At 32.0% G+C, this 13,159-nt stretch overlaps 2 protein-coding genes across 2 annotated transcripts; one reads left to right on the top strand and one right to left on the bottom strand.

Annotated features, from left to right (window-relative positions):
* Window positions 1–2,747: 2,747 nt before the first annotated feature.
* On the top strand, window positions 2,748–3,071 carry LOC112418682 (uncharacterized). The gene has a single exon (XM_024775152.1). The coding sequence runs from the start codon at window positions 2,748–2,750 to the stop codon at window positions 3,069–3,071; it is 324 nt and encodes a 107-aa protein (XP_024630920.1).
* Window positions 3,072–8,486: 5,415 nt separating this feature from the next.
* LOC25485472 (auxin-responsive protein IAA32) lies at window positions 8,487–10,312 on the bottom strand. Its single transcript, XM_013614692.3, has 4 exons — window positions 9,774–10,312; window positions 9,082–9,291; window positions 8,856–8,964; window positions 8,487–8,764 (listed from the first exon to the last, which is right to left on the bottom strand). The coding sequence occupies exons 1-4, from the start codon at window positions 9,916–9,918 to the stop codon at window positions 8,692–8,694; spliced, it is 537 nt and encodes a 178-aa protein (XP_013470146.1). The 5' UTR covers window positions 9,919–10,312; the 3' UTR covers window positions 8,487–8,691.
* Window positions 10,313–13,159: the final 2,847 nt, after the last annotated feature.

Raw genomic sequence — 13,159 nt, 5'->3', positions numbered from 1 at the left:
ATTTCAAGATAAGAGGGAAAGTTATTATGAGTTTTCAAAAGTCCTACAAGGTTTCAAGGATAAAAGAATTGATTCAAAAGATACTGCAGCTAGAGTGAAGAAGCTGCTTAAAGGGCAGATTTAATTTTGGGATTCAACACCTTACTGCCAAAGGAACATCAAAGTTAGTGGTTTATGATTATTGATTGCACTTCTCATATTTTCATACTTTTCTGCAGTTATTATGATTTTTTTTTTTACTGTATATATATTTCTACTACTGTATGCGGTAATTTAGAGACTAATTTGATCAAACTTTGTGCAATTAATTGATGGATTAAGTTGGGTCACTCTGCACTGTTGGAGAACTAAACTGATGAGTGATGATAGAATTTTTTCACGTAATGAACTAATGTAGTTTATATCTTTGGAGTATTAAAATAGGGGTTAGAGGTTCATGCATTATATCTACTTCGGGAACTAATTTCCACGGGTAAAAACTGTCTTACGGCCAGAAAATATTTTGAAAACTTCACGATTGAAAAAACAGCAACTAAGACTCTGAGAGTTTCGAGGGGAGGGAGAGTAGAGGGGAAATTGGAGAAATCTTCCACATTTTTTTTATAGTGTTTTTGTAGATAATGATAAATGAATGTTTATCATTAATATACTTTTAAATTTTGGAAGTATTATTACACAACATAGATTTCACGAAACCCTCTTTAGTACAATATTTTTAGTTCCCCCATTTTAAGGGGATTTTCTGTTGCAATGAAAAACAAGCCCCCTATTCAAAGCCATTCCCTTTCCTCCTTTTTTACCCAAAGCCATTCACTCCCCTCCAAAATCACAAACAATGCCTAAAAGAATAAATCATCATAACAAAAAAAAAAAGAGACTCCCACATTGTAATCATTATGTCATGATTCCTCATTTGTCTTTTTCTTTTAACAGATCCTCCTCCTAATTCAGCTCATATTTTTTTTTTGGCTCATTATCCATTAAACCTAAAGAAGAAATACTATGGAATGATGGACTGGCCAACCCCATTTATAGCACTTTATTCCAATATATTTTCACCCCATACTCATTATATTAGGATTCTTTATTTTCCCTGTTTTCCAACTCAGCATACTTCTCATTCAGTCCATCTTCTTCCATTTATCTATCTCCTGTGACCCTTGCTATATCTTTCTAGAATAAACATGAGTTGTGGTCCTATCATCCACCAATACTGCCCATTGAAGCTTCTTGCTGTTTTACCAGTCGTGTTAACTTTGTCCATTTGTTCTCAACTCACAAGTGTTTTCCTTCTTCATAGTATACAGGTTTGATTATTAATTGTATAAAATTTGTTCAATGAAAATAAACAAAAAATCTAAAAGGGATATATTAGGTCAGAGAGGGTGGCATGACCCCGCCGCATCTTTTGTCCTTGGTCAAGTTATTTTGAAATTATGGTGTCTTTACATTGGCATTAGAAATGGTCGATGCTAATTCTTCCCGACCATCTACGGTGATATAATTGGGGTTGATGTCTGTCTTAAACCCTTACCATCATTTTGACTCATGCGGGTGTTAACTACAGTGTCCACGCTATCTATGACTCTTTTTTTTGTCTTAGTTTGCCTATTGACACGAGGCACGCAAATTATGATTTGTCACTGTATTTGTGTACAAAAAGTGAGGAGGAGCTTTGGCGCAACGGTAAAGTTGTTGTCACGTGGCTGAAAGGTTACAGGTTCAAGTTCTTAAAACAACCTCTAATTGTGTAAAAAAATAGGGTAAAATTGTGTACAATACACCAAAAACCGTGTATGCGGGAGCTTTAGTCACCAGACGGCCCTTATTTTCTACAAAAAGTGAACTATACAGTCAGAAAATTTATTGTTGATTGTAATTGTAGTGGCTTAATTTTGAAGGACTATATTCTAATGTTGTAAGAGTTTGTGATGGAAAAAAACACGAGGTTCAAAAACTTATACCAATAAATTGTTTAGAAGTAAAATCATACTAAATGTCTTCACTTAAACAACAGTTGGATCCATATTGGTATAGAATTCTTTGAGCTTTGGAAGCTATTTGATAGTATCTCAATACAATGGAGGGTATTCACATAAATATCTATGTTGTATTTTTTCTGTTCATGCAACTATAAAACCTTTATCACATCTGTAGGTTGTTCATTTTTGTTTTTGATAGCATAAATAGGTTTATCAATTTGTTTTCAGCCCTTCAATAGTTCCTCTCTATTGTTTTTTTCTTCGTAGTATTTTGATAGAAACTGAAACCAAAATACAAATTTATATTAATATTACAATAGATTCCCAAGAAATTTGAGAGTTATCTCTCCCTTCCCAAATGTTCGAGAGTTAGGTCTCTCCCAATCCATTACCAAATAACCGAATTCCCCCTCCCCTGTCCCATAACTTCCTTTTTTTTTATAAAACTGTTGAATATTAGCACCAAATCAATCAGATTTTGTGTTGTTTGACTTATTATAACTGATTGTAAATACCAATAATTGTGATTAGTTGTATTAGAATTAGACTTTAAAGGGAGAATAAGTAGCATTTATAGGCTGAATAATTTGTTTTATTTTCTGGCCAGACTAGCACTCTACCTATAGTCACTTGTATTCTATAAATACCTTCTATGTACTGTTTTACATATCAATGAAATATAGAGCATATTTCCATATGGTATCAGTGGCAGCAAGAAATCCATAGGGTTTATTTTGCTTCCGTATTTTTTATCCATCTCATATAATGTCTGATTCCATGTCTGATAGTGAGTCCCAGCATTCACCCAAACATTCTTCACCCAAACCTGAATCACTCCAACCTGTTAAGACATACCATGAAAACCACCCTGTTCAGATCACAACAATTCGGCTGAACGGTGCTAATTACTTTCGTTGGTCACAGTCTATTCGGTTGTATCTCAGGGGGAGAGGAAAGGTTGGCTACATCACTGGCCACAAGAAACACCCAGACAAGGCAGGCGCAGATTATGATACATGGGATGCTGAAAATTCCATGGTCATGACATGGTTAGTCAATTCTATGACTGAAGAGATAGGTGCGAACTAGCTCTGTTATGCTACCGCAAAAGATCTTTGGGAGAGTGTCTCTCAAATGTACTCTGATTTGGGAAACCACTCCCAAATTTACGAATTAACTCTCCAACTTGGAGAAATTCGGCAAGCTGAAGATTCAATCACCAAATACTTCAATTGTCTCAAACGTATTTGGCAAGATCTGGATCTCTTCAATGAATATGAGTGGAAGTCACCTGAGGACTGCAAGCACTACCAGAAGATGGTGGATGTTAGCCGTGTCTTCAAATTTCTTGCAGGTTTAAATGTTGAGTTTGATGAGGTTCGTGGCCGAATTCTTGGCAGGAATCCTATCTCTCCAATTGGTGAAGTCTTTGCGGAAGTGCGTCGCGTAGAGAGTTGTAGGCAAGTGATGCTCGGAAAAAAAAGAAAATCGATGTCCCACCACCAGTTGAAGGATCTGCCTTGGCCGTTCCTCAAGTCAATCACAAATCTTTCCGTAATGCATGAGGTGGTGATGAGACTCATTTAGTTTGCGACTACTGTGGCCACAATCATCACACTCAAGAAACTTGTTTCAAGCTACATGGTAGGCCAAACAATAGCAAGGCTGGTGATCGACCTATGCCTATAACCAACGATGTTGCTTCATCTCCATTTACTAAGGAGCAGATGGATCACCTTTTAAGCTTCTAAAGTTCAATTCATCCCCTAATACTCTTGTTGGTACTGTGGCACAAACAAGTAAGGATTCTTGGGCATTATCTGTCCAAAACCACTCCAACCCCTGGATAATAGATTCAGGGGCATCTGAACACATGACTAATTGTTCTCATCTATTCAGTTCATATTTTCCTAGTTCAGGTTCTGAAAAAGTTAGGATAGTTGATGGTAGTTATTCAAGTATTGCAGGCAAAGGCAACATAAAAATTTCTGAGCAAATCACTTTGCAATCTGTTTTACATGTTCCCAAATTTGCTTGTAATCTTCTGTCTGTTCATAAACTGTCTGAGGACTCTAACTGTTATGTTCTTTTTCGTCGTTTCGCTTGTGTTTTTCAGGAGCAGAACTCGGGGTAGACGATTGGAACTGCTAGAGAGATTAATGGACCGTACTACTTTGATGAAACCTCTCTTGGCAAAACAACAATGTTTGGTTCAAGCCGTACAAGTCCACCTCTTGTTTCAAATAAAATCATGTTATGGCATAAAAGATTAGGTCATCCTAGTTTTTTTTATCTTAAGCATTTGTTTCCTGAAATTTCCAAAGAAATAAGTTCCTCACAATTTCATTGTGATGCTTGTCATTTAGCTAAAGATCATCGTGTGTCTTTTAATTCAAGAAGTTATTTTGCTTCCAAACCTTTTTATCTAATTCATAGTGATGTTTGGGGTCCTTCAAAAATTAAAACTTTATCTAGAAAAAAATGGTTTGTGACATTTATTGACTATCACACATGGATTTGTTGGGTTTACCTCATGGTAAAGAAATCAGAAGTTGAACAAAGGTTTCAAGATATTTTTAACATGATTAAAAATCAATTTCCTACCACGATTGACATTCTAAGGTCTGACAATGGCACTGAATACTTCAACAAATATTTAAGTACATTCCTAGTAACTAATGGGATAATTCATCAATCCACTTGTCGTGATACTCCACAACAAAATGGTATTGCTGAAAGAAAAAATAGACATCTCATAGAAGTTACTAGAGCTATTATGTTTTCTATGAATGTACCTAAGTATCTTTGGGATAATGCTTTATTAATTGCTTGTCACCTCATCAATCGAATGCCATCCCGTGTGTTACAATATGAGACTCCCGTGCAGGTGTTACAAAATAATTTTCCCACTTCTCTCGCTTTATTACAAATTTTCCTCTTAAAGTTTTTGGTTGTCTCTGTTATAAAGACTTGTTTCTCATTATCATAATCTCTATCATGATAACAAGTCTATAGTTTTAATCAAGGACGTTATCAAATTAACTATTTCACTAAACAGTAAACAAGATAATGAATATTTATTTAGTCTAAAATTGGTTACATAATTGATTGGATCTTGGGCATCTCCAACAATCTCCCACTTGCACTAGAGCCAATCATGTATTTCAATCTTATTCCCCACTTGTGCTTGTCAAAGACATTTATGTCAAGTGCCTTGGTAAATGGATCTGCCGCATTCTCTTTTCCATCCATCTTTTCAATTTTGACGTCACCACGTTCAATAATCTCTCTGATCAAGTGATATCTTCGAAGAATGTGTTTTGATTTCTGGTGTGATCTTGGCTCCTTTGCTTGGGCAATCGCTCCAATATTGTCACACAATAATGGTACAAAATATTTTATCGAAGGGACCACTCCAAGTTCAGATATAAATTTTTCATCCAAACAGCCTCTTTAGCAGCCTCACTTGCTGCTATATACTCGGGTTCAGTAGTCGAATCTGCTATTGTAGCTTGTTTGGAACTTTTTCAACTTACTGCACCACCATTCAAAGTGAAGACATCTGCTTAGTATTCCAAAGAAATACATAACTGCCACACATAACCATAACTGTCCTAATTAAAACAATATGTAACTGCCCTCTTAATTAAAATATGATATAAGTGTCTTATTTCAATAATTAGAACCGTCTAACATATTTATTTTCACTATTCAAATTTTTCAGTTTTATTAGTATTCTAATATCTTTTATGTTTAAGAATTAATCTAATTTTTTTTATTCAGATATCTATTATTGATTCTTTGTATCTTTTATGTTTAAGAATTAATCTAAATTTTTTTATTCAGCTATCTATTATTGATTCTTTGTATCTTTGTTTAAGAATTAATCTAAATTTTTTTATTCAGCTATCTATTATTGATTCTTTGTATATTTGTTTTTTCTCACATAACTGTAGGGAAATTGAATGGAAACGTTTTTTTTCTTGCTAATTGACCTTTTCCCATCTCTTTATGAAAATGGATATATTGTTTGCTATACATCGGCATGATCTACGATCATGAAAATGGGAAATAAATTATTCACATGAAGAGAAAAAAAAAGGATAACACATATTTGTATTTTATGTTGGTCTGGATTGTTGTTTGAGGAAAATCGAGTGATAAATATTTCTTCATCTCCTCATTTTCGATAAACAATAAAATATCTTTTGTTTCAGAAATAAATGAAAAAACATATGTTTAGAATCAACTAACACTATCATTGTTGTGATCTAAAGGTAAAAAGATGAAGAAGGTAGAAGAACATTGTGAACTTCTTTGGATGTCCTTGATATCATTTTCAAAACATTAGATTTTGACGACCTCTTTCAATTTGATGGAGTGTGTAAGAATTGGAGGGCTTTTCATAAAATTTATTGGAGAGATTTCTTGGCATCCCAAGAACCATTACTTCTTCAAGTTTCGTATCATGGTAATGAATCATATTCCTTTATTCGCATGTCCGACCAAAAAATTTATTCATTGAAGATGATGAAGTACTTCGAGTACTCTACTTATATTACGTCGTCTAGTGGATATTTAATTATGGCAGGGGACAATAATTCATTTATGCTAATCAATCCATTTACAAGGATAAAGAAGGTAATCAATACCTCGACCTTTGAAGTTCAAACTTTTATTTTTGCTAACCATGCCTTGCTTGCTTTTAGCAAATGCTCTGAGGAAAATGTCTTGGTAGTTTTATGCAAATATTTAAGGAGTTTGCTTGTCTATCAATCTTGAAATTGTGGTTGGGTTACTTATTCGACAACGGAAAATTCAGGGAGGGTTGTTAACTTTGTGGTTTTGCATAATTTAATATATGTTGTCACTAACAAGTTCAACATAGGGGTACTCAACTTGAATTCTGCAAATATTAAATTTTCAAAACTAAAGAGTACTCCTGCTGTCACAAATTCCTTATACCTTAGGTTGGTTAATTGCGATGAGCAACTTTTAGTGGTTGATTTAACGTACAGTGAAATAAGGAATGTGTACAAGATAGACTTCTCAACCATGGATTATGTCAAACAAGAAACTTTGGGCGACATTGCATTATTTTATATTTCGAATAGAAGTTGTTATGCATTGAGCAACCCGAGTAGATGGGGATACGAGAGCAACTCTATGTATGTCATCCGTCTTGGATCTACAATATGTAGTGTGTATTCAGGTGATGATAAAAAGTTTCAAAAATACATTAAAATTCCAGCTCCTCATGAAACAAGTTCCTCTCCTCATGGAACAAGTTCCTTCATGTTGGATTGTTGTTTTAGAAATCTACGATATGAGGTAGATTATTCTCTAGTTGTGTGACTGGCACATTATACACTGTGCTACTCGTGGTCTTTGTGTTTCGGTCTATTTCATTTTTGTTTGCCAATAATTAGGCAATAGAAGGAAAAACTTTCAATGGTTTGTAGTTTCAATATTAGACAGATATTAGATAAAATAAAGAACTGAAATCATTAATTAGTATCGAGAATAATTCAGATGTGTATCAGAATTGAATGGAGTGAATAGGCCTTTCCGTTCTTAAATTTGTATGCACCGGTCAATTGCATCCCCCAATATTTTGAAATAGCCAACAAGTCCCTGAATTTTATAAATGTCAATCAATTTAGTCATTCTATCAAGTCTCGCCGTTAACAGTGCTGATGTGTCACGCTGACTTGGAAGTAATTCTTAAATTTGATTTTGTTTTTTGGACTTCTTTTTGAAATGAAAATTATTACAAATTGTTACATTGTTAAATCAATCCATGAATTATTTCGTTAAAGATCAAGTTGATCCTTAAATTTTACTACTCATTGTCAAATCGCTCCTTGAATTATTATTGATCTTAAATTTTATGACTCATTGTCAAATCGCTCCTTGAATTATTTATATTATCTATCAAACTGATCTCTAATACTATCAAATAAATAAAAAAATTAAAAGAATGTGTTTAAATTAAACCGAAGGTAGAAAAACCCTTATTTGTGAACTTTGTAGATTTAGAGAAACTTACCCTAAAACTTTAAGTTTTGAATGAGAGTTCAAGTACCATATCTTATCTTATTTCTAAATGCTCCTAACGTATGTCCGTGTCTATTGTCTAAGATCAAGCAACATATGTTAACTATTAGTCAATAATACCGCATTATATGGTAAGAACACACTATATCATGAACCCTTTATTTATTATTTAAAACATTAGCTTTGGATTCTAATCTGCTTAAGTAAGATGAAAGATTTGAATGTCAATGACAATGATTGCTGCATGCATATATACTCATGGAGCAATGAAGAATAAATGGAATCTTCCAATCTATCAGGCAAAATGTTGAAATACTTGCAACAACTTAACTTTATTTGATTATAGAAACCACATTCTATGATCTTATATCCAACAAATTGAATGTCCATGTCATAGTGAAATTAATTTGAGACAGTTGTTTGGACCGAATTAATAATATTAATAATGATGTCCTGATCCTAAAATTCCAATTCGTTAGGAATTATAGCAATTGAAAGCAACACTGTAGTATCAAAGTCCTTAGATTTTCAATTTTTTCCATGAAGGACTTGCCTTTACAAATCTAAAACAGCACATGCAAGTATTACATGGTCAAAGTTTAGACAACTCAAAAGAAAGTCATGAAAACAATTTAATTTTGAATTTATTTATCTAAGATGAAATGTTAACATTGCCTGCATTCTTTCTTGCAATCCTTAGCCTTTTCACACATTCTACAAACTCCCTGTTAACAAAACATTACAAACAAAAAAAAACAATTAATTATTGTCCAACTAGTATAATTAAAATGTAAATGAAAAGGGATGAATACATACTTCCACAGGACATCACCAACAGTCCTCCAATTGTCTTCACTGTCCTTGTAGAATAATGAGTACTCTGATCCAGATTCAAATAATCTTATACCAGATACTGATTGGCTACCTGAATGTTATTCGAAGAGTCCATTAATGTATCGGAATCATAAAGAAATACATAAGATAAGATAGAGAAAATGTGAATATATGACAAGTCCATTATTGACACAATGACACTACTTACCAAACATGTCTTCTAATTGAATGGCTAGACTTGAGTATCCTCCATGATCAAGAATACAAATTTTCCTACCAATGGAGACCCCATCCATGTTAACCTTCACATAAGCCCATCTCTCATTGCTCTGTACTCCCTCTATCTCTTCATCAAAGTTTTCATGGACAGATCTAGAATTCTTCATATTAGGCCAATCCATAAGATCATCATCATACACTGAATTCAAACATCATTACATTACTCTATGTATTTGAAATAAGTGTTTACTTTTCATGTTACAAATTCAACTTTAATTAGTATTGACTACAATACCATCCATGTTTATGAGACCTTACTGCTGTATTTAGTTTAGTAGTTTGTATCAATCATTTTTATGTTTGTTTTTGCTAAAGACAACTTACAAAATTCATTTAATATGACTATGATTGTTTTTATTAAAAAAGTATCTGACAAAACACTGAATGAAAAATAAGGATTTAATTTATATACATAAGAGTAATGATTTTCTACACCATCAATTAATCATTATCGTCAAAACGTTCGACTTCAATAATAACTACTTCTAAAATCACATATATGATTGATTGTAATTTGTTAACGATGTAAAACTTTTTTAAAGTGACGGGATATCAAAATTTAACTCAAATAAGAAAAGGAACTGAAAAATTGAAACAATGAACAAGGAGATGAACTCATACAGTTAGCAGAAGAATGATAAGCATCATGTTGAACAGTTCCAAGACTAAGACCAAGATCAATTATGCCATCATCATGTTTGTCCTGATAGAAAACTGAGTGAAAATTTGAAGAGTTCAAAAGAAAGCTAGATGAATTTGAGTCCATTGGTATAATATAATGTCCTATGAAAAAGTTTAGTGGTCAATGGCTATGAGTTTCATTTGTAAGACTTGCTCATTTATAATGAAATATTTTGAGTATCTAAGTGGAAATTCCAAAAGCACATGGAAGACAAGAAAACCTACTCCATTATTAATCATTGAATGCATAAAGCTTATCTTCTGTTACTGTCAACATGGAAGACATGGTAAAAACAAAACACCACAAGAACAAGGGATGGCCAAATTGATCCTTTACAGAAGTTATTCTGGATTATGCTACCTAACATTGCTTCAAATGTTCAGACTCTTGTATCAGTTTTTTAATTGTGAAAGTAACTCAAGAAAGCAAATGGAAAGTATTATATGATATTGAATCTGCTGAACCAACATATATTTCATTTAGAGGTATTGATGTACCCTTCTGGCTATACATTTCTCATAACTGCAGTTTCAGTAATCTACTAGCAGAAGTTACAGTGTATTTAATGCATTTATGGTGCCTGTACTACTATCAGAAGTTACCTTGGAATGCATAGATTAATGAAACACATGGACATAAATTAAATTTGACATACTTGGTTCAGCGGTTTTTAAAATTGACTTTGAATGAATTGATTTTGTAAAGTTGTTTCTAGCTAAAATTGAGTTGTACTTAATAAATTGATTGATGTATAGATATATTCTTGTAAAAGTGAGTTGAACTATAAATTCAAAGCTAAAAATCAATTATGAAGGCAAAAGTTCTAAATCCTAACTTCATGTTAGAATAAATTCTAAAGGAAAATCTTTTCTATTCTAAAACAACAAAACATGTATAACTTAACTTCTCTCAAAAAAAAAAAATGTATAACTTAACTTTATTCCTCTGGAATAAATTTTGGCTCCTCCAAAAGTGAAACTGAACATACGTACATATTTAGAATCACGTTCAATTTGAAGTAATCAAGACAATTTGGTTGAAGTTCTAGAATGTAATTTTTATCAAAATCTTGATGGTACCACGATTCAGTCTAACTAAACGCTAATCTAAACATGTACTTATGCTATTCTTGAAACCGCGTCAAATCCTTTAGATTCAAGTAATTAAATTTAAACATATATTATTTTATATTTAAGTTACTTTTAGTTAAAATAGTTTTACAAAATCAAGTAATTGAAAAATAATTTTTGTGACGCAAAACAAAACAAGCAATAAGCAACGTGACAATAGATAAGATATAAGTGCATAAAGCTCGCTAAACCTTAGAATATCTGTTTGAGTTATCTTCATGTGTGACATGACTGCCACTTCCCAAGGGAACACCGATCTGGTCGGATTCCAACATCCCACACCATCGTGACTTTTAGCAGAAAAAGTTTTATTTCTCCTTTTTTTTAATCGGATCTAAGACTAACATGGTATGAGATGATTGATAAATACTACTCAATCTCTTAAATATATGGACATGAATTCAATCTCAAATTAAACTATACGGTGAGACTAATCTTTTTAGTGAATATTAGTAAAAAGCAATCTTGGGATTGTTAGTTCTGAGCTATTAGTAAAGCATCAGCGTTGCTGATCAAAATCAATCTCTTAAATAAATATTTGTACCTCGAAGATAAATTATATTAATATTGGAATCTTTTTGGAATAATAATTTAATTGACATGCATATATATTGTTAAGATTTTGCATATAGTGAGTGAATCAATCATAATAGTTGAATAACCGTGTCTATTTTAAAAGTCATACAATGAAGGGTTGTGATCGATTGATGGTATATCAAAATTAATCCCTTAGACTTTGTTTGTGAGTTGGATTTTGGAGGGCAATGGAGGGGAAGGAAAGGCATATGGAGTGGTAAATCTTGTTTGCGAGTTTTAACAAAACAAGGGAAAGGTTTTGGGGGGTTTTGAAGGACTTCATTTGTCCAATTTTAAAGTTCCCCAAATTGAAGAGTTTTTGGGGTTAAACATACAAATTGATAATTTTGCCCTCGTAATAATTCAAAATTCCAATTTTAGACATTACTGAATTATTACAATTTTTTTCAAAAACAACTTATTTATACAAAACAGTTTATTACGACCTCATTTTCAAAAACCGCTTATTCAAAACAACTTATTTATACAAAACAGCTTATTATGACCTCTTTTTCAAAAACAACTTATTTATCCAAAACTGTTTATTACGACCTCATTTTCAAAAACCGCTTATTCAAAACAACTTATTTATACAAAACAACTTATTACGACCTCTTTTTTAAAAACAGCTTATTCAAAACAACTTATTTATGCAAAACAGCTTATTACGACCTCTTTTCAAAAAACAACTTATTGATGCAAAGCAGCTTATTACGACCTCATTTTCAAAACACAGCTTATTTATGCAAAACAGCTTCTTACGACCTCTTTTCAAAAAACAACTTATTCAAAACAGCTTATTGATGCAAAACAGCTTATTACAAACTCTTTTCAAAAACCAACTTATTCAAAACAGCTTATTGATGCAAAACAGCTTATTACGACCTCATTTTCAAAAACAGCTTATTCAAAACAGCTTATTTATTCAAAACAGCTTATTACAACCTCTTTTCAAAAAACAACTTATTCAAAATAGCTTATTGATGTCAAACAACTTATTACGACCTCTTTCTCAAAAATAGCTTATGCAAAATAGCTTATTTATTCAAAACAGCTTATTTTGAATAAGCTGTTTTTGAAAATGAGGTCGTAATAAGCTATTTTGCAGAAATAAGCTGTTTTGAATAAGTTGTTTTTGAAAATTATGTCGTAATAAGTTGTTTTGTATAAATAAGTTGTTTTGAATAAGCGGTTTTTGAAAAAGATATCTTAATAAACTGTTTTGCATAAATAAGTTGTTTTTGAAAAAATAGATCGTAATATGTTGTTTTGCATAAATAAGCTGTTTTGAATAAGTTGTTTTTTAAAAAAAAGATTGTAATAATTTGTTTTTCATGAAATAAGCTGTTTTTTAAAAAGAGACCGTAATAAATTGTTTTGTATAAATAAGTTTTTTTTTTTTTATAAAGTGATTGTAATAAGTTTTTTTTATTTATAAATAATTTGTTTTTCATGAGATAAGCTCTTTTGAATAAATTAGAAGATAAATTACAAAATATAACACAAAGCATTAATTTAAGAGAGAAAAATGGTAAAATAGTAAAATTATAACATAAGTCATTCATCTCATTTCCTTGTTGGTGTTTTAACTCCCAAACAAGGGGAAGGTTTTCCCTCCT

Source organism: Medicago truncatula, chromosome 1 (assembly GCF_003473485.1).
Source record: "Medicago truncatula cultivar Jemalong A17 chromosome 1, MtrunA17r5.0-ANR, whole genome shotgun sequence".
Classification (NCBI taxonomy): Eukaryota; Viridiplantae; Streptophyta; class Magnoliopsida; order Fabales; family Fabaceae; genus Medicago; species Medicago truncatula.
Note: the sequence above shows the minus strand (reverse complement) of the source record. Positions and strands in the feature narration are given on the sequence as shown.